At 46.4% G+C, this 26,773-nt stretch overlaps 1 protein-coding gene across 1 annotated transcript in view; it reads right to left on the bottom strand.

The window, feature by feature from the left end:
- Positions 1–763: 763 nt before the first annotated feature.
- PRKD2 (protein kinase D2) overlaps positions 764–26,773 on the bottom strand; it is a 369,389-nt gene continuing 343,379 nt past the window's right edge. The window contains exon 18 of the mRNA XM_085625665.1: positions 764–1,770. Within this exon, the coding sequence (XP_085481791.1) occupies positions 1,552–1,770 (219 nt within the window). The 3' untranslated portion in view covers positions 764–1,551. The remainder of the gene's footprint in view (positions 1,771–26,773) is intronic.

The following is a 26,773-nucleotide window of genomic DNA, read 5'->3' as shown; positions in this document are numbered from 1 at the left end:
AATCTCCTGTACACGTCATCCTCTTTTGTCCAGCTTACTCTTATATTAGAAAGAAATGGATTATTCAGCTATGTAAGAACATGGGTATTAGGCAATATTTGGCCTTTTTTAGGATATTGAAAACTGATACAGATGCACTGATCGTATCTGCAGTAACTAAATACTTACATTCTATGTGGATAACCAGAAGGAATTTGATAAATCATGCTGTAGCACTTTAATAATAAGATTACGACTACCAAATATTTTATTTCCATTGAATGATCTGATTTTTACCCATTTTAGAACTTTTTAGAAATTATTTAATTTTTTTTAAAAAATGTCTAACAATCAACTAAATCTAGTGTATTGAAATGTATTGTTTGACTTATCGTCTTGTTTTCTTCTTTGCTATTTTTTTTTCTGTATGTGCTTTTATGGTTAATCAAACCGCAATAAAGTTGACTTGATTGATTGATTATTATGATACACTGTAAATTTCTTTCTTTTTCATATATTTTTATTTGGAACTCACTGGACTTCCAAATCATAAATAAACAAACTGAAACTGTGGAAACATTTTACAATCTTTGCAATTTTAAATGTGGTGCACCTCTGGAACTTATGCTTACATACCTCAATCCTTCTTCTCTAGTGCAACGAGTCTAGAGGTGTGCAAAAGGTCCTTTCACAGGTTAAACAAACATGAAAACCCCTTCTGCCAGCTGTGTCCTGGGGAATTTCCATAATGTCTCCCATTGCCTCCCATATAACAGACACTTGGTGCACAGAGTACATGGGTTTATTGCCATATGGTATTTTACAACAGCTTAGCATACATTTCAGAGTTGTGGGTTGTTCCCCCACCCAGATGCTGCTGGAAGTAGCAGTAACATCAGTCCTACAGAACTGTGGAAAAGCAAAGCATCCAGAGAGATTCTTTAAAATTCTAGCTTTGAAAACCCATAAACTCCTCTGTAACATCTCTCTCCGGTGCAGGGACACTGAACAAACAAGGAGCTCTGTACAAGGAGGGAGATAGCGGAGTGTGTCTGAACATTCCCTTTGCCCTGCTCCATGCATCGAGGAAGAGAAGGAAGAATTAAATGCAGACTAAGGCCAGCAGAGGGGCAGGAATAATACCTCCTATTGAAAATGATAGGAAGGGTCTGGAAATGTCCCACTCCTTCTTCAAGGGCCTCCCCAATGAGTAATCAAATGGGTGGGAATGCAAGGAAGGACTCCAAGGACAAAGTGCATGGAAAGCCCAGGTCACAATCTCAGGAAAAAACACCATAGTTGGGGGGGCATGTGTCACAATCTCAGGTAATCGCACAGTTAAGTGGGAATGTACGTTTCACAGAAAAATCCATTTCTCTGCACGATGATTTTGTCAGATGCAACAAAGTACATAAGGGAGAGTATGCCTCATGGCTTTCTTTACAGAAATCCCCAATATGCAATGAATTTGTGCAGCAGGGTGGTGCCAAAGCCACAGTCAGATAAGCATAGTCTTAACACAATGGCTGTCCCAAGTGGCAGCACCTCCCCAACAGCAAAGTCTGGCAGCCATCACAGGATGCTGACACGTTCAGTCAGCCCCTGCATCTCTTGATCCTCCTGGTCCAGATCGTCCTGTCCCTGCATTGGCTGAGCTCTCAGGTGGGCGGGATACTCCAGCGTGTGGTCCTCAGCAAACTGCTCCCACCGGGCATCGTCGCTCTCATGAGTGATGTATCGTTGGCCAATCTTCCCTTCCAATTCCCGGAGGTCCAGCCAAGTCTGATAATCCTGTAGTTGGGAGACAGAAAGCGATGAGGACTTGGCAGAAACAAGATCAGACTGATCAACAGAGCTTACTGCATTGCATCATAGTGTTAAGCAGTCTTAGATGCTGCTGTGAATTTATTGAAGTTTAATGTTTAGATTTTCCACCGCAACCAACTATTAAGGTAAGAACGTGTGAAACCCAACATAAAATGGAGTTAGTCATAGGCGCTGCCTTCACGTTTTCACTTTTGGCGAAGAATTCTTTACGGTAACCCCCTACCCCTTGTATCAGGTAAACAACAGTAATTTAAAGGAAATCACTGCCTTGGGCTAGTGGCCCCGATTATTAAGCACTAGTAGCATATCATACTCTGCTGGCAACCACTAGTCTATAAAAAAACTTCTTATTGTGACTTGTAAGTCAATTCACTTCATTCATTGCTTTCCTGGTCCCTGCCACTAAATTCCATTCTCGGTTATGATCTTGCAATAAAAGTGAGGGTTGGACACAAATTGGTTGCACTAATGTTAAATATTTGATGAAAAAAAACGGAATTAGAAAAGTCAGGGCAACATTAATCAACCCAAACAAGGGTGTGTTTCTAAAGGCCAGATGTAAACCCCAACCTCTCTGAAATGGCCAAACGATCTGGATTCAGTCATGAGCGGAGACAGAAATTGAAAAGGCTTGAGTAAATAAAAGACTGGTATAACCAAAAGTAAGAGCCATGCTTACCTTCTGTCTCCCCTTAGACAGAAGCCAAGGTTAAAGACCACTTTGGTGTGAATTAATAATGGCTGGGTCTCGGTGTCCAACACAAAACACTGTTGCAAAGCAGAGTAAGGAGTTCTTCAAGGAACAGTCTGTAGCTTTCAACTCCCCACAGAAGAAAGATTGTACTGGCCTTTTCAGCCATTGGACACTTGGCAGAAACCTTAAAATGTGACATGCCAACAAACTCATCATTAAAACCTGATCACGCCTAAGATTCGCTATTGTGTATATGTACGTATATATGTACAAAATGAGCAGTGGTTTGTTACCATGAGGCCTGAATTTGACATTACAGGTCATTTAGGTAATGGCTGCCCCAGACACCTCTTCAGAGCTTCACCACTGCCAATTATTTATTCAGAGATCCCTTCATGATAGCTAAGCAAAACCTCAACATTGTAACTGCAATCAGTGCCCACTGCTTGACATGCCTACCAGGCAGCAGCTTACAAAACATCTTATTTTTACAGACAGAATGGGCTCTGTATTAAAGCCATAACGGTTTATTTTTTTCTAAATCCTATTATTTTAACAACAAAATTACATAGTTCACTTTCTTCTTGCCTCGAACAAGTAATTGTCCAGTATTTCAATAAACAATAGAACAATATTTCAATAAACAATAGTAGAGAATTCAATAAACCTTTCGCCATTAGAAAAAACGGGCTGGCTCACTAAAACAGCTTGAAAATAAACATGCAATACAGAAAATACATAACAGACAACATTTGTAATATGTTCTATATTGCCATCTCAGATATTTGGTGACATGTACAACGGTTTGTACTTTGGCCTCAGAGCCTATGATGCATCAGAATCCTCAAAAGTTACTTGCTTTTAGTAAAGCTCTGTCTAGCCACTGATTTCTTAACTTTTTGAATCACCCTAGACACTAGGTGGGATCCAGATAAGCTTCCATAGTTCCTAAGTGCCAGTGGATGGCTCCTCTGGGTCCACTGAAACTCCGTTGCATGCCAGACATGACGGTACAGAGCCATCTATGGTTACCACGCTTGCACACTGATGGTAGTTCTTCTGGCATAACTGACGTGAAACTGGCAGTGAGTAAAATATAATTTGGGACCTCATTAATGATTAATTCCCATCAACGGCACACAACATGGTGGCGAGGGTTGCTTGGTGGATGCAGGAATCGACAGGTAGACTATCCACCGGAGTGTTACAGAACTAGTAAATAATTCTTCTGATGGCTGCTTCTACCTGCAGATTTCATGCTTTTTGAATCCGTACCTGAAGGAAAGCACCCGTCTTGAAGGCCCCCCCCCCACCACATTTTGCTCCAATGCTGTTATGACTCTGAAAGTGCACTGGAGCCTGCTGTCCAGGCTCCAGTGCCAGTGCTCTCTCCCTAAAACGGTTATGTGTTAATTGGCAACCCTAACTGACAAGGACTTTACCCCTACAAGTCCCTAGTATATGGTGTCAGTGGTACCCAGGGAATGAAGGGTAAAGGGGTCCCCATGGGTTGCAGCACTGTTCGTGCCACCCCAAGTGACCCAAGTAAACTACCGACAGCATGTCTGCCATTGCAGACTGCGGGGACAGAGTAAACTGCTTGAATTCAACTTTACCCTCACCATGTGTGGCAAAGTCAATGCACTATTTTTATTATATGCTAGTCTCCGGAGGCAGGGTGCATTATATTAAAGGTGTGGACATGTAAGTGCAAGCTTATATATCCCTATAGTGCCTTTGCCATTAGACACTAAGAGTTATAGAATGTCCATGGGATAACATGGGCTGGCACCAGGCAAGCTCTAGGTTAGCAGGTCAATTATGGTACCGCATAAATTGTCATATTTGATATCAAACAATGTGCCTCATGACCCCTCACATGAATCTTGTGTTACGGAAGATGTGGCATGCACCCAGGTGACTACCTTCAAGGTTGCCCACCTGGTTGCCACAGCCTTTCCAGTGCTCTAGCTGACAGGCCGTGGTTGCTGCTGCCAAGACAGGATTCTGACCTCCTGCCAGGCAGTGTGATCATTCCCAGGAGTCAGGAACAAAGCTCTGAGCAGGAAGGAGATCACACCTCCCTCCCAGGACGGCAAGTGAAGTGCCACATCTAGGCAATGAGCTTCAAAGGTGACACCACCACTGATATGAATTAGGGCTGCTCCCCAAAGCAGGAAACAACCACCCCCACCCCAGGCCATTTGCTCCTAGACAGGCGGGACATTAGGTATTCAGGAGGTACACACCCCCAGAAGGCTAACCACACCCCAATGGTGGGCTGCCTCGTCTGTACAGCGAAGAAAGACTTAGGCCATGTTTACAAGTGGTAGAAATAGTGGGTTATGGGTAGAAAAGGTAACCTACACTCCCTGGCTGTGGTCACCTCAGGGGCTGATTAGCCGCAGGGCAAGTAGCCTATTGGCCACTTGCACCCACACCCCTAAATCTAAGATTTAAGGGTTACCCCTGACACCAGGACCTCCGTTCTAAATCAACTTGCATCAAAGAGGACAAAGAAGAGACCCATGGCCTACGACAACAGGACTTGCACAAACCAAAAGAGGAATACTCTGCACCGGTGGAAACGCTCTTGGAACTCCCTGATCGAGACTCGTCCTAGGCTAAATCTCAGTTCCCCCAGAGAGAGGGACCCCCCATTCGACTCCCCTGGATTAGTGGCACTAGTCCCCTCAAACTGCATGTAAAACAAGGCTCCAGAACCGAATGAATCGCTGGCCATCCGGCTCTCCAAGGAATCGCCCAAATCCAGATGGTATAGCGCATTGTGGGTAGTGTAGTCATGCCATCCACAAAGTTACAGTCAGCTACCGTGTTCCCATAGACCACCGAATGTCAAAGTAACCATCTGTTGTGCTTACCACTGCAAAGGTTTGTTGGTCGCCAGTCGGGCAACTGACCCCTGCACTCTACGATGCACCTAGAGGGAACACCATCGGACTTTTGTCCAACATCATCAGTGACCCCTTTGTTGTGTTTTTGCATCTTGGTACCCGCAGCACTGTGTAAGCATTAAAAAGCAGCTCTCCCGTGGATCCCGTTCAGCACCAGGGGCAGACAGAACAACTCTTCACTCAGGCACCACTGGCCAGGTAAAATTGAACTGACTATTGTGGCACATCCCCTTTACCCCCCTTGGGTTTCACGCAATTCGACCTGCAAGTGACCGATTGTCACCACCACTTTTTCCCATTGTCCGCAATGCAAAAGTTCTACAGTACTGAATTGCTGTGATTAATCTTTCCTCCTAAAATCGCTAACTCTGGTTATAGGTTTCTGATCACGTCGATTTTGGTGTCTAAATTAATATAAAAATACACTTCTATTGAGTTGTGTCAATAACTTATCACCTATGATGATACTCTAAAATGCTTAACACATGTTCCTCTAGTAAGGCCTCACTGCTCTTTGCTACACTACCAGGGCTGAGCTAACGATTTATTATTGCGAATCAAAGGACCATCTTTTGGGTCTGTGAGAGTATTGCACAGTGAAGCCTAACCAGCATCACCATATAATGCGCCACCTTTGTACAGTACCAAAGTAGTCCCTTGAACTAGAAGGTAAGACTGAGTAGTTGGTTACAAAGGGAAGTCCTGCAGGACTGAGCAGGGAAAGTGACTCTCCCAAGTAGTGCTTGGTGAAAGCCTGGAAAAAAGCCCATGTAGTGGAATGAGAGATGAGCAAAACAGGACCGGTACTAGACACATCTCTAGTCGCAACCATCATTCTGGTACAATGAGCCCCGACACCCTAAGGAGGATCCTTTTTTGGCTAGGTTATATCCGAGTTTGATACAAATGACAATCTGTAAAACACTGTCTGCCTCTGGCCTGCCTTGACCTTCTTTGCTCCGTCAAACCCAATAAACAACTGTTAATTAAGTCAGTGGCCCTATGTCCTATCAATACAGAAACTAGGGTCATGCCAAGGGTCCAACTTATGCAATAATTCCTCCTTATAAGGATTCAGAGGAGAAATTAATGCAAATGTAATGGATTGCCCCATGTAAAAGTGTGACATTACTTTCGGAGAAAGGAGGCTCACGCTTTAAGAGCCAGCTTTTCCGGGAAGGTTATATATAGCAGATGAAATGATAGAGCCTGAAGCTTGCTAAAACAGGGTGTGGAAGTGATTAAAACGAGAAACAAAGTTTCCAACATAAGGAACCAAAGAGTGCACTAAGGAAGTGGCTGAAAAGGTGCACTTTGCAGGAAAGTCAGCACCAAATTGAGGTCCCCCTACAGCATAATAAAAGGAGTAGAGGAAAACATGTGCAACAAACCTTTTAAAAAACACAATTCAACATTGTGTGTGCTTTGGGTGATTGCGGTGTTAAATTACACATACAAAAATGAAATTAAGAAACAGAGCCCTTCCTGTGGTTCTCAAACTGCATGCACTGAATCAAGACAATACTCAGAGGACATAGAAGTGCGAGGGACCCAAAGAACCACCCAAGGTGAGTGTCTAGGAGCCCCATGGAGGTCATGTGCAGTGTAGGAACACAACCACGTTCTCTGTACAAATCAACGTGTAAGTCGCGGTTGCAATTTTAAAGAAAGAGGACCCTTACCAGTAGACCCTGAAGAAACCCCCGTGGAAGACAAGAGGTTGGAAAGCCATCCCACCCATGGATACCTTAGGAACCAGGATACCTGCCCCAGGGAAGCCGGGTGTATAGGTGTGATGTGGCGTCGGAAACCGCAGTTGAATCCATTGGAGGACTATGCCACTCAGGAGTGACCAGGAGGCACGGACGACAAATGCCCACCGATGGGTGTTGCAGGAGAGCCGACGGTGACTTTGGAACTGCAGCTGTGTGGACCAGGCGAAGCTGTGGAAGACCAGCTGCCGTATACGAGTTGTCCCACTTCGGATGTAGAGTTGAGGGGTCGGTGTCCGGTGGGAGCACCAACAAGCCGGGGGAACTGAACCATCGTGGAAGTTAAAGAAGGGGCAATGTCAGGACCAGCAAGGTTGTGGAGACTCACCACAAGCAGGGGAGTCAGGGCAGGCCCCCAGCAATACGGGGAGCCAAAATAATTCAAATGTGACCCTCGACAGGACCCACAGGCCGGAGACACTGGAGTCACAAGAGGACCTCGAGCAGTTTACCAAAGAAGCAGGCCCACGGTGCAAGCAATGAGGTGTGGTCGAGGATTCTGGTCACTGGAGATGCTTGAGTTTGGGGCTACTTGGAGCCCGAAGAGCTTGATGGAAAGAAGCCAACAAGCCTTTGGAACGGCAAGTCGACGTGGGGCACAGGGGTTCAGTTCCTGCGGCTCCGACAAGGAATACTGGCCTCACACTTGGTGAGCGGACAGGGCAGGCATCGATGGATGTGCAGAACCACCAAATGTGTTTGAGCCTTTCGCAGTCTGAGGGAACCCAGGATCAGCAGACCAGTCAGCTTAGTTGCGGTGCATGCACATGCAGGGAAGTGACTCCTACACTTCAAGGGAGATTCCTTCAGGTGTCTTGGATGTCCACAGACCTTGGAAGGTTTCCTGTGTGGAACACAGGCATGGATGTTGCAGCAGACAAACTGGGCAAAGAGATCAGGAGACTTCCCAGTTGCAGCCCTGATCCCCAGAGGGAAGTCCAGAGTGCTGTAACAGTTGAAGTTGAAGTGGTGTCTGAATTGAATCGTATCCCATGACAAATCTAGGGACCCACCCTCAGGTAGACCCTTAAGTACCCTAAGGAAAGGTCTGGGACGATTAATGGTTCCCTCCCAGGGGAGGGGTTGCACAGTGAAGAGGATACTCCAATGTCCTTTGTCCAGTTTTATGCCACAGCGGTAGCCGACGGCTCCCTGAGCTGGTTTGAACTGGACTATGCAAGGAGGGCACCAAATGTGCCTCTCAAGCAGACTGAGTGGCGCTGGCAAGTGCTCCCACCCGGCCCCAATACACTAGGGGCCAGATGTATTACCAGTAATTTTGCGACTCGCAAATTGCTCTGCAATTGCGACTAGCAATTTGCGACTCGCAAAACTGGATGTACAACAGTGTGTTTAACACGGTTTGTGATTCCCAATGGGGTCACAAATTTGAGGTTCATGAATATTAATGAGCCTCTCGCACTTTGCAAGCCTATTGGGAATGGCAGGCCCTCCCAGGTATGGCGGCCTGCTGGGGTCAGCAGACCACCATGTCTGGGACTGCTTTTAAATAAAGCAGTGTTTTTTCTTTTTTTAATGCAGCCTGTTTTTTAAAAGGAAAACTGGATGCATAAAAAAATAAAATAAAAAAAAATGAAACCTTTTCGTTTCATTTTTTGAGTGCAGGTAGTGGTCCCTGTGACCACTGCCTGCCCTTAAAAAATATTTTCCCATTTGCGACTCCATTACCACCCTCTTGAAGAGGGTGGTAGTTTGCGAGTATTTTGTGACCGCAATTACGGTTGCAAAACATTCGCTCATGGGTTAGAGAGTCGCTATTTGGAAGGGAACGCCTTAGGATGACACCTAGTGAGCTCACTCACTATGATAAGAAGGGAGCCTGTTAGATGACCTGACAACAGCAAGATCTTGTTGAGCACCAGCCAATACTACCACCTCAACAACGCCACAAAGAGTGGACAAGCCCATGCCACCCTGCTTGATGCAGTACTAGATGGCAGTCGTGTCTTTACTGAGTACCTGAAATAAATAGCCCTTGACTGACAACAGAAACAATTTCTGAGACTGCCAGACAGCATGCAGCTGGAATTGATTTATTGGGAATTGTTGCTCCAAGGAAGACTGAATCTCTACGTAGTTCAGATGTCCCTCACCCTGGCCCACCACATTGCTCCACCACTCTGCTGTTCCCCAATAATGGGATGATGAATCTGTTGCCATTTTAATAATTTGTGGAGGAAGGCAGAAACATCTGCTGCAAGATAGATTTTGGTCTCATCCTACACCACACAGCCCAAGAAGTTTCCTTGAAGATGCAGACTTGTCTAAAAGCTTGAACCAGTAATTGGCCCATTGAAAATGCAAGTTCTACTGGAGAGACCACATATGCTACAGACAGGAAGGTGTTAACAGGATGTCCGATACAAATAGGCAGAACAGCAAAAAACAGCTGACTAGAACAGCTTTCGCTTGAAACTCTGGGATCATGGCCTGGTATGTCTGGGAAAAAAGCATTCACGGGGTCCATATACAAGATGACCTCCATGAGGGGGAATTCCTGTGTGAACGGACCATGAGGCTAGACAAGTTGATAGAGAACCTCAGGCTGAACAACAGCGATATCATGCAGCAGGTGGTCCAAACCTAGCAGCGGCAAGCCCGCCTTCAACAGCCAGTCATCAAGGTAAGGCGGGAACACATCTATCCCCGACTTGTGAGGGTGAGGCACAACTAATAAAATGACCTTTATAAAGACCTGAGTGGCCAATATCAATAAACCAACCAATCTGGATTTGTGAGCGCGGCTAATCACCCATGATGGTATCCTGGCACTGAGTTCTTGCTGGGCTCAGTCGAAAACCCATGTCTTGAGTCCCTTTCTGAATTCTTGCAGGGAGGATGCTGTTCAGTGGTGCAGGGGATGTCGTCCAGGACTTGGCGGCAAGGTAGGAGAAGGATCTTCCTCCACTGTAGCTTCAGCAGATGCGAGGAGTGTGTGCAAGGGAGGTGGAGCATAGGTGTCTGGAGGGTTGGTGTAAGTTTAGGCAGTGGTTGATGTATGCTGGTCTTAGGTTGTAGAGGGCCTTATAGGGGTGTGTCAGCATTTTTAAGCGGCATCTTTTCTGGATAGGAAGCCAGTGGAGGTTGCTGAGGTGTGAAGTGATGCGAGTCCGTTTGGGGAGTCAAGGATGAGTCTAGTGTCTGCATTCTGGGTTGCCTGGAGTCTCCTCAAAAGTTGTGTGGTGATTCCTGCGTAGAGCGTGTTGCCGTAGTCCAGCTAGCTGGTAACTAGGGCTCGAGTGAGGTTTTCCTGGTGTTGAGGGGGAGCCATCTGAAGATCTTACTGAGCATGTGGAGGGTGTGGAACTAGGCCAAGGAAACTGTGTTTATCTGGCATTTCATGGTGAGTTTGCCATCTAGGATGATGCCGAGGTTGCAGGCTGGTCTGTCGGTGTGGGTCGGAGTTTGGAAAACCATCAGGTGTTGTTCCACGGAGAGGCGTTGTCCCAAAGATCAGCACTTTGTTCTTGTCTGTGTTTAGCTGCCTACAGTTGGTCTTCATCCAGCCGGCAACACTAGTCATGTAGATGTGGAAGTTGGTCTTAGTGGTTGTGGGGTTTTCTGAGAGCGAGAGGATGAGCTGAGTGTCATCTGCATAGGATAGGATGTTGAGGCCATGGGTTCTGACGATGTAGGCTAGGGGTGTCATGCAAGTGTTGAACAGGGTGGGGCTGAGTGATGAAACTTGAGGGATGCCACAGATGGTGCTCTTGGTTTCGGAGGTGAAGCGTGGTAGACAGATTCCTTGGGTTCGTCCTTTGAGGAATGATGCCATCCATTTAAGGGCATCTCCTTGGATCCCGAAGTGGTGGAGTCTCTTGATAAGTGTGTGTTGTGATACGGTGTTGAACGCTGTTGAGAGGTCGAGGAGGATCAGGACTGCTGTTTCTCCTCGGTCAAGGAGGATTCTGATATCGTGGGTGGCAGCAATCGGGGCGATTTCAGGTGTGTGGTCGATGCGGAAGCTGAATTGAGAGGTGTCCAGCAGGTTTTTTCTTTCCAGGTGTTCAGTGAGTTGGCATTAACGGCCTTCTTGAGAACTTTGGTGGGAAAGAGGAGCAGAAAAATGGGGCATAGTTTTTGAGTTTGCTGGGGTCGGCAAAAGGTTTTTTGAGGAGGAGTCTGACCTCTGTGTGCTTTCATACGTCAGGGAAGGTAGCCATGGTGATGCATTCGCTGAGAATAGTGGTGATTTTGTTGCTGATTTTCTTGCTCCTGACGAAGAAGTCATGGGCGCAGGGGTCCGTGGGGACTCCCGAGTGGACGGAATTTGTGGTGGCTGTGGTGTCCTGGGTGGTGAGATGCTTCCAAGGTAAGGACCACAAATTGGTAGTAAGTGGAGTACACCACTAAAATGTAGTTATTTCTTGTAGATAGCACAACCAGTACATGTATGTATGCATCCTACAAGTCCAAGGACACAAGCTAGTCCTTGTGGGCTAAGGCCAGCAGGATGCGAGCAAGGGACCGCATTCTGAATTTCTCCTTCCCAGAAAAAAGATCAATACCCTAAGAGCTATAATCGGTCATAGCCTCTGTTCTCCTTGGGAGCCAGGAACAATAGCCTTGTACGAGTTCCAGCTTAAATTCACCTTTGAGGCTGCAGAGTCAACATCTCTCTAGAGAAATTCTGGGCCTGGTCCCTGAAGATTGCAGTAAGAACAGAAGTGATGTGAAAAGGGAAGTTGAGCAATTTGTAGAACCCATCATTCTGAAGTAATCAAAAGCCACAAATTGAGAAAATGGGGGATTCTGCACCCCAGTGGGTGCTTGAGTTCACACAATGGCACAATAAAACGTTTTTGTTGTGGTGCCAGGAGATAAGGAGGGAAGTAATTTATGCTGCTGTCCCTTACATCTTGCAGTGCTGCTGCCCATGACAGCCCATAAGTTTGGGCGGCTGCTGAATGGACAATCACACCTGTTACTGGGATGGAAATGTCTCTAGAATACCCTAGAAACATCTGATATTATTGGTGAAACTGGCATGTCAGGGAAGCCAGGCATTGCAAGACTATCTTAGCAATACTACTCAACATTTACCAAGGCAGAATCAGACTTATAAACAAAGAGCCAAATGCCATCCAAAGGCAACCCATAAGCAAAATCTGGACGGTACCAGAGAACTCCACAGAGTGCATCCAGGCATGTCTGAGAAGTAGAACACCAGTTCCCATAGCACAGGCAAGAGAACATAGGAAGTTTAGGCCAGAGCACTAGATCGCCTTGGCGGCATCCTGACATTCTGAACTAGCTGCGAAAAGACAGAGTTCAGGCCCTCTGGCGGAGCAGATAGATCCTCTTGGTCCATGTCACAAACAATATAGCAGTAGTAGGCAAGAAGCATTCACAGAGTGTAATGCTAAACTGCTAAACAGAAAGAGCTTGTTGCCCATGCATTCAATCTGCTTCACATCCCTGTACAGGGAGTGGAAGGAAAGTCATTAGGATTAAGCTTGAAAGAGGAAGCTGGCAAGACCAAACGATCGAGTGATGGGTGCTGCATTAGGAACTTAGGTTCCCACAGAGTTTGTCTACGATGCCTGGACATATGGTGACTAAGTGCCGGGGCCAAAGAAGATTTGGCCCAAGCTGACACAATAGGGTCTAAAAGAGCATTGCTGAAAGGGAATCGGAAGTGGACAGGTCAGGTTGAATAATTCCCATAAGCAAATTGACTTTAGATTCCTTTGAAAGAACAGGTAATTATAGAATCCCTGCAGCTATGTGGATGGCCTTCATAAATTAGGCACTCTCCTATTTGGAGGACTATAAGGGGTGGCTCTAGGCCCATCTCGATCCAAGTAAAAGTCAGCATCAATGTACTGTATGGACAGCAGATTATTCCCCCCACCTCCCTTTCTCAACATCTTGGTTTGAGGCATCTCAATAGGGTCAGAATTAGAGGCAAAAATAATCTTTATTCTGGAAAACCTTTGGCCCTAGGGAAGCTAAGTTTGGCTACGGTGTGCTTCTTTCAGTAAGTCGTCCCTTTAAAAAGGCTGCACTGCTGGCATGTTTGGTGTGACTGATGGTGGAAAAATATCCTTTTTGCATTGCTTTTATAGCCAGAGAAGACAAATGTCTGCCTGAGCTTCAGAGAAATAAAGTTGGTGTCAACTACTGGGGTTAGAATGCAGCAGACCCTGGCTGCAAACATGTGTTCTAGCTTTTGTAAAATTAGATAATTAACACAGCCAGCCGGAACAGCATGCAATGCACTCTTCACTAACTATCTTGCAAACGAAACAGAAGCACAGGTTTGGGGGGGGGCAAGCCACACACACCAACACACCCACACACACACATCCACACACGTACACACACACCCACACACACACGTACCAAAGCCAGCAGCAATTCAAGCTTCTCTTGCACTATGAGCATCTTGAAGTTCTCATATTGAATAACCTCAAAGTGGGTCAAAATGTAACAAGGTAGCAGGGGGGGTCTAAAGATACTCTGCAATGTAGACAGAGAGACTATAAAATCATTAGAAAATGCCTTGAAAAGCCTCACCTCTGGAGTACTGTCCTTGGTTCTGCAGGCTACATGTAGATGCCACATCTTGCGTATTGTGTCCAGATCCTAAGGCTTGATGCACAGCTGGAGTATTGAGTCCGATGGCATAGTATCCCAACTCGAAGATCACCTTTGGGGTACTGCGTTCGGTTTTTGACCCTTATCCAGTTTTAGAGGCATCACCCAGAGAACTGCTGCCATCCCCGAGACACCAGTTGCAGCACTGATATCAATGAGAGTGAGTAACAAGCCCCCTACAAACGAATCCTGTGTCACCCTATTCTTAATGTGATCATTGCTGTCCCACACAACACAATTCGGGAAGCTCATCACAAGTTTTCTGGCAGGTGCTGTGCTATATTATTACACTGCACCAGCCCTAGCAGAGTGCTTCATTGCACTGGAGAGGGAGGTTTCCCCAAAGTGCAACTCCTTTCAGTACAGGTGATTATGATGCCCATGTTCAAGTCATGACTCATCTGCAGTGGTGGCAGAGCGGACTGCTAGTTATGGGGTTGTAGCCTTTTTAGTTGTTCCAAGGCAGGGAGGCTGCCAACTTGCCCTTCCTGGTAAACGCAAAGTCTGTAATGAGTGGGATTTCATATATACACCCACTCCTGCCCTTCAAGCAATAGATGTGCACGTGTGTGAAATGTGTTCAGAGGGATTGGGTTTGCCCAATATAGCCTCTGTGGAAGGTGGAATGCAATGTTAGTTCGCTGTAGACTTAGTCCCGCTGAAACTCCCTGACCTGGTCAGCCCTCTCCTCCATCCTGCACAAGTGACTGTCACTAGATTGTTCAGTGGGGAGACCCCACCGCTATACTGCCTGTACATTACAAGGCCCCCAATACATGCACAAAAACATGTTTAGGCCACTACATCCACAACAACTACATCTCCAAAAGTAAGTATGATGATCTATCATATAAGGAAGGAACATTGTTTAAACAGTCAACTTAGATAACAAAAGAACTTTTACAGACACAAAAAAATGATACGTACAAGTTAATACCTAAGAAAACTTGAGGAAAACTGAGACACATCAATTGTACCGAAAACTGTACAAAGTGAAGATTGGAATAATATTTTAATTGATTTCAAAACCACATGCTTAGATCCTGAAGAAGGTGAAGAATATTAAGAAACCAAAACTTTGAGATCAAAGTCGATAAACATTTCCATAAGGATGGCAGCTGACATAAAACAATTTGGCTTGATATCTTTTTAAAAAAACACTGAATTCAAAAACATGTTTTTCTTGACTTCAGTCAGGCATATGTTTTTGTTCAGTCAGTTTTTAAATTTACTGCGTGATTCAAATGAAAATTCTTATAAAAAGATAATATTTTTTGAGTAAGTGTATGCATAAGGATGGAAAAAATTAGTAAGAGAAAATAAGCACCAATATTTAGTAAACAGTATTATAAGTGCCCAACTACACTTATTTAAGAGCCCAACCTAGTATTCGACTATATAGGATCACTTAAGAGGCATGAAGAGTTCTCAGGGGAGGGTTAATTTGAAGGACTTGACTCGGGTGGAAGGTTGAATCCAGATATTAAGTGTGAGCATGCAGTATATTTGGGCACCACGCACCTTTAAATACATAGGCATTCAGATCTTCCACGAGGCAGAAGACCTGCGCGAGGGAAACCTGAGATGGGCGATGAGATCGCTCAAGTCCTGTGTCCACTTTGTAGATCTCTCAGACTGCCCATAATGGCGTGTATAGCATTTTCCAAGATGGTCATGCTCCCGCGGCTGCTCTACTACTTCGCAAACCTCCCAGTGAGGGTCCTAGTAACCTGATTCGGGCAACTAGATGCTGTCCTGCAGGAACTAACCTGGGACGGAGGTCACCAAAGGGTTGCACTCGACATTCCTCCCCCATCCTCCACTTTAGGGCAGACTAGAAGTCAAGACTTTTGAGTTGTATTTCACAGCGGCGCAACCGCAGTGGATCACCAGGCGGCTGGGGGAACTTGAGCCAATAGGTTCTTAACCAAACCAGGGATGCTGCTAGCCAAGCTGCTCAGACCTGCACTGAAGGTCCCTCAGCTAGGTCTCCTCCTGTCCACGGCAGTGAGCTGCTCCCTGTGCCTTGTTAAGCGCTTGGGGGGAGCGGTGCTTTATGCCCCCAAGTTCCCACTGCTGAGGATATCCCTCGGAGATCCCGCCACCTTTTTTACAGCAGGGCAGATGAGCACTTGGACAGAAATGGGGATGGTGACGGCGAGCGATTGCTACCATATGGGCACCCTTATCCCCCTGCAAGATTTGTCGGAACAGATGGCCAAACCAGGGGGCCACTTCCTCACTTAAGAGGCATACGCACGTACATCCGCGACCTGTGGGGTGTTGGGGATGAGGAACGAAAACCCACAGCGTCCTTCAATTACTGCTGACGATGGGCTCAGGTAACCACCTGATAAAGTGGGGCTCAACGCCATGAACAGGGGTGGCGAGGTGTGCTAAAGAACTATGATGATGGAATAAGCCTAGATCTGTGACTGGGGGCAAGTGTCTGAAAAGTTTCAGCGGCCGTCCATCATCTCCTTGTGTTTGCTTTGTTCGCCATAAGTTGGCAGGGTATGCCCAGACGTGGGTCCCTTGCTAACTTTGCCACTGGATTCAAGCTACCCTGGCTGATGAGGGGGTATTACCCTGAAACCAGTCCCAGAGTACTTGTTTCCGGTCCAGGGAAGACCTAGCTTGGCAGTTCGGGCTGGACTGTTCCCATGAGGCACAGGGTCAAGACTGATTTGCATATGGCTGGGTCTGAACTGGGGTGGCGAAGTGAGCTAAAGAACGATGATGGATTCAACCCAGATCTGTGACTGTGGGTGAGTGTCTGAAAAGTCTCAGCGCTCCGCCCATCATCTGCTTGTGTTTACTTTGGGCTCAACGCTATGGCCATGAAATCCCTAGATGCCCTAAGGGCACGCTGAAAAGCTGAGAGACCTGTTGGACGCCAATTCGGGGGGGGGGTGGAAGGGAGAGGAGTGCTGGCATAACCACAGAAGGCGTCCCGCAACACGAGCCTCAAGCAGATTCAATATCAGTGCCCGCACTGGATGGATCCAACACTGCACAAGATCAAGGCCATCTAAGTGGGTGACCCCAGGAGAAGCCCCCACTGTGCGACGCTGGACACAGACATCAGACACATGACATCAGACATGGGAACCTGGACCAAGCACTTAAGAATACCTTTGAGGTGTGTCTCTTGGGGGCCTTTCCTAGACCTCCTCCCAAGAAGGTCGGGAACAGGTTCATTGACTTAGCACCAATACTGGCAAAGAGGCACATAGCAATGGCCTGGAAATCTACTTTAGGGTGTAAAGCGAATCCCAGGGTCAGAGACGTAACCATGTAGGCCTGCGCTGAAGAGAGGGCGCTGCTAAAGGAGGAAGCACAAGGGGTCCGCAGGAGCCTGAAAGCTGACTTGTGGTCGGGGTGGTAGGCGAATGGAAGTTGCCTTCGGTCGCTGGGGACCAAACAGACGACCGGCGAGATGGGACAGGGGTGACGGCCTAGCCCTGACACACAGACTCAAACTTCACGCAGGGTGCCCAGGCCGAATGGGATGTTCAGACAATTGGTCTCCAATGGTAGGCATGGTGGTGGATACCGCTGCCACCCCCTGCTGGGACAGTCGCCAGGAAAATCCCCCCTATTGCCTAATCAGAGTTAAACACCAGCCCCGAGATGGTAGTTAGAGTTAGACTAAGGTATGGTGACCTGTTTTACATTGGCATGGTGGTCACATCCCAGACCCACATGAGGACAAAATGCGATTAGATACTGCACCCGGAAAACCTTGCCACATTTGTAGGTGATTGCACCCCGATACCCAAGGAACACATTTCCAGGTCATGTTTGCCAGGCCAGTCTCCTCCCTGGAGCACATGTAAAATGGAAAGATCTAGGACACAGTAGGGGAAACTGCAGCTGCTAAGCGGGGATGTGGGAGCGGATACACTACGGAGAAACAGAAAAATTAACCTCAAATGCTGTATTATCTCGTAGTTTGTACATTGTCTCTCAATGTTTATTTTGACTTGAGCATTTGTCAAATGCCAATAAAAAATCAGGGTTAAAACAATGTGAGCATGCAGTATTTACAATAGAGGTGGATGGGGAAACAACTGTAAAATATCTGTATCTCACTAGTGGGGTGATGTGAAACAAAGCCAATGCAAAGCTGGAGTTTACATGAGAACTACAAGTGCTGCAATATGTTGTGAACACGGTAGAATGTAGGGCAGGTTGTCTTCTGCCATCACCTTGTCCTGTAAAATACTCACAGATAGGCAAATGAAACCCCAATTTATGGTTTACAGAGTTAAGATCACTGCCCTGGCAAAGTCACTAGTTCCAAAACCAATTCTGTCACATTCCTAGCACCAGAGGTTTGCAGATGACCTGCCAATAACCCAGTATAAAATCAGCTCGAAGTCTGTAGCTGACCTCATGACTGGATTACCTCTGACTGTTGTAGACTACTATCCCCATCAAGCTCCAGTGTTTCAAAGGGTCCCCCCAATCCAAGGCCCTCAATACCTTCTGGGGCTCCTCATTAATGTTGGTGCTCCTCTTTCTACGTTTGTTCCTCAAACTCTCACGGTGTTCCGCTTGTGTTCACCGAACTGTAATCCTCAGTGACCACCGTTCACCATGACTACCACTCTCCACATCAATTCTGACCTCCAGTCTCACGGACATGCGCAAGTGCCTCCGGCTCCCAATCTACACTTGGGCTTTTCTGTGCTACTCCACGTCAGTTTACCAACCTCTGATGATCTCCTGCCTCAAAGCAATCCTTAGCAACCTGGGCCCGAGCAATTCAGGTCATGTCCAGGTGGCTAGGATAATGAGGCCAGAGGCAGCTGTAAAATACAGTCAGGCATAACAGTGTCCCCCAAGTGTCCCCAAACTGGATGCTGCTCCACTTCTCATGCCCACCCTCTTCTCCACACACAGTAGCCATGTACATGTAAGATAGGCATGTGTTAAGAGCATGTGCATAAAGGAACCTATTGATAGAGGTCTGCTATACCTGAGCGGCATAGTGTGCCTTTTAAAAAATATACCTTGCCTGATCCCTTCAGCTCTATATGAAGAGGTTACTTACTGGTACATGTAGTTTTGCAGCTTGAAGAATTTCTGCATTCACATTCTGTGCATTATTCCACCATCTAGTGGTTAGGTCCAGAACTCTTCTCTTGTAGTAGTGTTGTTTCCCTTCTTCGGTCTCGCCTAGCTATTGCGTTTACGCAATCGCTATGCGAGACTCTAGTAAAGGGGCATTTCAAAGTGCTCCCAAAAGTGGATTGCATGGCGAGCATGCGCACAATCACGTGCATCGTGCCGCCATGCAATCCGTTTGGGGAAGCGCTTCACCCCACTGGCGCCCTCGGCATCATACTTCAAAGGGTTCGCTCCCCCGCCTGCAATGCGCTCCACCGCCCCGGCCACGCTCCGCCGGGCTTGTCTTGTTCTTTTCATCCTCGCGTGTAAATATTTTTTGTGAAACAATACTGAAGGCAGTACATGTCAGCATGTATTTACCGATAAATGCGCACTCTAACTTGGATCATGGTGGGTTTTGGGGTTACTTAAAATAAAACTAGTTCTCTTTGACATTGGTTCCACTGCTGGAACAAGCCACCTCTCGCCCCGTGCAATTAGGCACTTTTAAACACACTGGGCTTCAGCTCTCCCCCCCCGCCCCACCCCCGGTCGTGTGTGTGGGCTGAGACAGTCCCGGGCACACACACAGCCGCACACGAGTACTGATCCCTTTCACTCTACTATAGTGCAAAAATATTCTTGCGTAGCGGTGCGCTACACAAGTGTTGCCTACCTCACCACCTCCAAAATCATTTTGATTTTTCACTTTGACATCGGTTCCACTGCAGGAACAAGCCACCTCTCGCCCCGTCCCCCCATTGTGAGTGTCAGCCCGGGCTGAGACAGTCCCGGGCACACACACAGCCGCACCCGAGTACTGATCCCCTTTCACTCTGCGCCATCTCACTCCTGTGCCTCTGCCATACTCACCCCGTGCCACTGCGCTCTTGCCGGGATCCTTTTCCCAGCCCTGCGGTGTCTCCGTGCTTTCCTACAGTATTTCCAGGCCGCTCCTCTTTCCCTGTGCCATCGCCCTCTCTGCCTTTTTCCCAGATCTGCCCTCTCTCTCCCCTTTCCATTGTTAGGCTGTGAGGCTTGATACCAGCACAAGGGGAGCACCCAGCTTGGTTCCTGCACTCATAATTACAGGGTCAAAAGCAGCACAAAGAAAGCTGCTGTGCTCCGGGGACTGGTCATGGAGGGGGAGGGGACGCGGTTCCCAAACTTATTTTCGTGTTCTTTTTAGGATGAGTCGTCGCCCTCCCCAGGGGTGACACCGCCTGGTACTCCATTGTCAAATGGCCCAGTGGAGCAGATCACTTTGTCACCTCAGGCTCATGTCCCCTCTCCCACCACCGGCCCCACCTAAAAACAACAGTGTGGTTTTAACAGGCTGTGAGACTTAAGTCTGTCGAGCAGGTAAAGTGTTCCTTTGAAAGTGTTCTCTTCTTTACAAAGCACTGGACTCTTTGAAACATTTCCCAATCAATCATTGTCCTCTTTGCTGTGACTGTCAGCCAGAGGAGAGCTTTACACAAGTGGACACATGACCACAGGGCAACGGACTCGGGCCAACAAATTGTATGAGGTCGGCCAGTGATCTCAAGGCGGCGAGGATTAAGTGCGACCTGACCACACTCCTAATTCATGACTGAAACGTGATCAGTGAACAACTCGCTCTTAATATTGAGCCCACTTTTATTATTGAACTCGTCCTTGCCCCTTAACCCAAACTCTTCTAACTATAGCGCATAAATAATCTTGCATAGCCGTGCGCTACACAAGTGTTGTCTACCTCACCACCTCCAAAATCATTTTGATTTTTCACTTTGACATTGTTCGACTGCTGGAACAAGCCACCTCTTGCCCCGCCCCCGTGCCTTTTAAACACACTGAGCTTTAGCTCCTCCACCCCCCAACTCCCCGTTGTGTGTTTCAGCCCGGGCTTAGACAGTCCGGGGCACACACAGCCGCACCCGAGTATTTCACAGGTCTTTAAACAAGCATCTGCAATGCAATGTGTCTTGCATTTACGGGAGTTTGAGCAATTGGCATTTTAAATGACAATGCCTTTTATTTATGTTTTGGTTTTAAAAACATAAATAAAAGGCATTGTCATTTACAATGCCAATAGCTCAAAGTAGCGTAAATGCGAGACCTATTGCATTGCAAATGCTTGTTTTTGTTGTTGTTCGGCGTCAACTGTTTACACTCCTCCTGATGTCAGATGGCCATCCCGGAAGCCTCTGTGTGTGGTTGCCATCTTCAGATTCTTTTTTCTGCCAAGTGTCTGTTCATTTTAATGTTACGTACACTTCCTCTTGACTTTTATTTTATTCATGCTCTGTTTACATGGTTTCCCCTAATCTCGTAGGGAGGTGATGGGTCGCATGTGATTCCAGAAACTTTTTCACACGGCAAAACGACTTCTACTGGTAAATAACCATTTTGTTTTGCCGTTTGCAGCGTGAATCTTTTTGGAATTTATATGCTCTTTATCGATTGCATAGTGGTTTCTGTTTTGTGGTGGTTGTGCTGGAAAGGAGGTTGATCTTGCAAATACATGCCTCAGTACTCTATACCCCACCTGTTTCCCTGTTCACTTCGCCGTCGATGTAGTAGTGTTCTGCGAACATGTGGGCTGACGACCACGTGGCTGCCATGGATATGTCGCTCAGAGAGACCTTAGTGAGCAAAGCTAAGCTGGCTCCTTTTTTCCTTGACGAGTGTGCTCTTGGTTTAGTCTCTAGCTGTATTCCAGCTTTTTGGGACACATTTAAGTTATCTGGGCTAGCGATCTTGCTATGGTGCTCTTGGTAACGGGTTTGCCTTTGTTATTGTCTGTGAATGATACAAGGAATTGTTTTACCTTACTGATTGGTTTTGTTCTCTCCATATAGTACATTATAGCCCTGTAGGCGTCCAGTGTATGTAGGGTTCTTTCAGCTTGAGTCTTTGGGTCCTGAAAACAGCTAGGTAACTGGATTGTTTGGTTTAAGTGGAAATGGAATACTACCTTTGTCAGGAAGCGTAGGTTGGTCATCATGACTTCCTTGTCCGTCTCTATATGTATAAGTATGGTTCCTGGATAGTGAGTGTTCACAGTTCGCTTACCCTGCGAATGGATGTCATTGCAATTTGGAACTCTGTTTTAATGTGATAAATTTTAAGGTTGATCTGCCTCGAAAGTTCCTTCATTAGTTGACTAAGCACCACGTTTCGGTTCCACATGGGCGTTGCTGCGCTCCTTTGTGGGGCTCTCCTCTTGACTCCTTTTAGGAACCGTTTGATTACTGGTGTAGCGAAGAAACTTTTTCCAATGTGTACCCGTATGTAGGCCACTATCGCCACCCGATGTACCCTTGGCATCTCATAGGTTAGTCCATTTGTTTGCAGGTGTGTGAGGTATCTGATGACTGCGGTCTCTTGTGTCCTGTCCTGAAAAGACCTGATTTCTGGCACTACCTTGTGTATCTTGTCCATTTGGCTAACATTTTTATATTTTGGACCTTCTCGTTTCTTTGAGGACTTCCATAGCTCTCTCTGGAAGTCCCAAGTGCCCAAATTCTGTTTCCTCAGGAGCCATGCCACTACACTTGGTGTATGTTTCTGGGAGGAGGACTCTCCCCCTTGCATGGAAAGCAAGTTTGGTGATGTGGCAGTGTCAGTACGATGTTTTGTGCCATCTCTATCAGTTCTGAGAACCAGGTTTGTTTTGCCCACTGGGGGACAATGAGTATTAGTATCCTCACTGATTCCTTGCCCTTGTTGATCACTAATGGCAAAACTATGATCGGGGGGAAAACTGTGTGCAGATTTCCTTGACCACACTATCAGCACTGCATTCCCATGGAAGTAGTGGTGGGAGTGCCTGGATGCCAAGGACTGACATTTTGCACTTGCTGGTGTTAAGAACAGGTTTATTTTCTGGTGTCCCTCATCTCTGGAACATCCGTTTGACTACTGTTTGATTCAGTTCCCACTAATGTGAGGTGGAGGCTTGTCTGCTGAGTTAGTCTGCCTCCATGTTGTCTACTGCTAGTAGATGAATTGCTGCTAATATTATCAGAATTTGGATAGCCACCTCCATGTTTCTTGTGCTAGTTTCGATAGGGAGAAGGACTTTGTTCCTCCCTGCTTGTTGAGGAAGAACATTATTGTTGTTGTACTGTCTGTCTGAACTTGTATCAATTTTTCACACAATTTTTTTCTGAAAGACTTTTAAGGCTAGAAACATTGTTTTTAGCTCCAGTATATTTATGTGATGCATCACTTCCGTTGGCTTTCAATCTCCTCTGATGTTGAGGCTTCTCCATACCATGTGAGAAGCATCTGTGGTGAGGGTCACTGTCGGCGTTTGCAACATGAAAGGCCTTCCTATGGATATTTTTTCTCTAATCCACCAAGCCATTTCCTCCTGTACTTCCTGCGTGACAACCACTAGATCCTCCCAACTCCTTGCCACCTGTGACCATTGGCTCTGGATCCAGTCTTGGATCTGTCTCAAGTGTAGTTCTTGCAAGAGGGATTATTGGTGTACAGGAGGCCATCATCTCAAACAACTTGCCCACTGTCCTCACTGTCAGAGATTGACCCTTCTGGTAGCGGCATGCTTCCTCCATTATCGTGCGTACCCTAGTTTCACAGGGGAAGGCTTTGACCTGTATTGTATTGACCCTCATACCCAGGAAGATCTTCTCTCATTCTGGTATCGCCAAGAACTTTTCTATGTTTATGGAAAAACCCAGTCTGAGTAGTGACTATCACTGCTTTTATGGTGCTTCTACATTTGTTGAAGGAACTTGTCTTTACCAGCCATTCATCCAAGTATGGATACATGTGTATTTCCTTAATCCTTAAGTGTGCCGCAACGCCTGGTAAGCATTTTGTGAAAACGCTGGGTGCTGACGTTATTATGAGTGGTAGTACTTTCAACTGGTAGTGTGTTTTGTCTACCACGAAGAGTAGAAGTTTCTTGTGTCTGCGATTCATTATTATGTGCGAGTAGGCATATTTGAGGTCTATGGTTGCCATGTAATCCGCCTCTCGAAGTTGTGAGATGACTTCTTGCAATGTTATCTTTGATGTTTGTGTCTTTATGAACTTGTTTAGGAAGCAGTGGTCCAATAATAGTCGCATCCATGTTTTTGTAACAGCTCTCACTTCTTGGCAGAGAAATTACTTTTCCACCTTCATATGGGTTGGTTTCTTTGATCCCTGTTTTGATGGGGGGTTTTATTAGTTCTATGCAATAGCAATGTTGGATGGTGTTGAGTGTCCATCTGTCCAATGTGACCTCCCTCCACCCCTTGAGAAATGCTCCTATTCTTCCCCCTACCGGTGTTGGGTGTGGGCCCCTGCTTTGTAAGTTACTTGTTTGTGGAGCCGCCTTTCTGGACAGTTGGCCTCTGCCCCTTGCCCGTCCGCAAAGGGCTGACTGTCTGGCAGTTGGCATTGCCATTACTGTGTTGTTGTTGTTGTGTCTGACTACCCTGTTGGAAAAGCTGGTGTGTTGTTGCAGCTTGGAAACTCCTCCTCCCTGTCGGTTTCCTAGTGGGAGTCACTCCTTTTCTCTTTTGCCCTCTAAATTGTAGGGCTCCCATCCATTTTGCCATATCATTATCCTTTTCCAACCGCTGCAGGGTGTCATCCACTGTTCTGCAAAACAGCTGTTCTCAGTTGAATGGCATATTTATGACGCTGGCCTTGACCTCATTCCGGAAGCCCGAGACACCAAGCCAAGTGTCTTCTCAACCTCATCCCTGCCACCAGCTGCCTGCTCGCCATGTCGGTGACATTCAGTGCTGATTTCAAGAACGTATTTGCAATGATTTTGCCCTCTTCCACTAGGGCGTTTGCCCTCTTCTACTGCTGTCTTTTAGTCACACATTCATCAAAGATCCCGCACCGTGGAATTACCTACGGGAAACCACTCCATCCACCAGTGGCGGACGGAGTGGTTTCTTATAGGTAATTCCAGCACCTCCCACCCGATCCACATGCCACTTAGAAAAAGAAACCAGTGGATAATTTCCTCAGAACAGAAAGAAGACAGGTGGGCGCATTTGGTCTCACTTTAGTGCATGGGATGTGTGCACAATATAGAAGCAGGGATAATAGAAAACAAAATTAGCCCTGACGAAGGCCCCAGACCCACGTGGGCTCCTAGCGAGAGCCGAAACATGTCGGCACAGCGAAAGGGGTACAACTGAACAATTATATTCAATAAAACCCAACAAATTGACTTTTTTATCCATACTCTAGATACCCTCCGATTAAAACATAGCTTTTCGGTATACCTAGAGGTATTTTTAAACCTCACTCATCTGGATCCCTGCTTATCCAGTTGTGCTTTATCTAAGATCTCCCATTCCATCTATGGTTGAGTCCGCCCAGGTAGTAACATCTCACCTGGGTGTGGATAGGTGCCAATGATGAAGCATGTCATGATGAGTGAGTGAGGCGTCTACCCCAATATCTTTGGATACCCTTATCCCACAGGATAAGGCAGAGGGAGTTTACCACATCCTGACAGAGTTAAAAAAAATAAAAAATAAAAAAACTGAATTCCAGTGGAGAAGTCTCAACAGCAGCGGTTGCTTGTATGTGATAAGATTGTAAAACGGGAGATTGCACCGGATCTGATTTTCTCTCGCTCTCCATTGTGTGAAAAAGTATGAAAAGATGCCTCTAACCTCACTGCCTGTCTCTGCTTTATGAGCTTGCAATATCCCTTCGACCTTTACTAGTTGAAAGCAAGAAATGAAACAGAGGGAAATACCTGCCATCTGGTCTCAAATTAAAATTCATGGTTTTCGATCACTTCCTTCAACTAGGCTTTCCACGCTGCCAAGCATTGTGATACTAGCTCTAAGTGGAATTCTGCTTTGATAGAATAGGACTAGATCATGTACAACCACAACACTCTAAACAATACCCCCTGGTGCACAGACACTCACTGCGGAAGAGAAGACCTCATGGCTACCTCAATTTATTCAAGAAATAATTACAAGGAGCTGTTACCCATGTGGAAGTTCTACCTAGATGCGGCCAGCCTGGTTCTTTGATTCTCTGCTCTGAACACGAATCAAGAGATTTTTTGCTCTCTGTATTAGGCTATTTCCTACCCTCTTGATATATTAGCTTATGCACAGCTTCTTAACAAAATGGGTTCCCTGGCAAATTACCTTCCAGTAAACAAGGCAGCATTAGTTTTGTGTTTTTCCCTGCTAGGATAGGAGTGCCCTACGTGTAGACGGATATGCCCAGACTTGGGTCCCATTCTCACTGTGCCACTGAAATCATAATAAGGGCGAAACCAGTTGCTTATGTTCTGGTTCAGGAAGGGCCTGGCCTGGCAGTTCAGAAAAGACTATTCCAATGGGGAGCAGGGTGAAGGCTAATTTGCATATAGCTCTTTCCAAACTGTGGTGGCATGGTGGGCAGAAAATGATGTATTGAGATGTGGCCCTGAGTGATCACCAGTGGCTAAGATTAATTCACGCATTACATTAAACTCATTTTGTTTTTTGAGGCCCCAAGTGTGACGTGTATCACCAGACATGGTCCTGTGCTCACTGCCACCTCAGTTTCATAATCCCATAATAGATGTACGGAGTGAGAATAGCCTGTTGTGGACATATGGCCCGGATCTAGGAAAGAGCAGAGAACCATCTAAAACATGTGTCAAAGTAGGGGGCAAAGAGGCATTGTGTGTTTTCTGCAAATGGATGTTCCCCACTAGCAACATGACATTCCTTACACTTAAACATTCTCTGATTTCCCTGACATGCATTTTGTGATTCTCAGCTTCTTGCATGGTCTTTTCCATCTACCTGTATAAATCATTCCCTGTCTCTAAACAGTAAAGAAAAACTGACACGTGATTTATATTTGTCAGATATTCA

This window comes from Triturus cristatus, chromosome 9, assembly GCF_964204655.1.
Source record: "Triturus cristatus chromosome 9, aTriCri1.1, whole genome shotgun sequence".
In the NCBI taxonomy this organism is placed as follows: Eukaryota; Metazoa; Chordata; class Amphibia; order Caudata; family Salamandridae; genus Triturus; species Triturus cristatus.
Note: the sequence above shows the minus strand (reverse complement) of the source record. Positions and strands in the feature narration are given on the sequence as shown.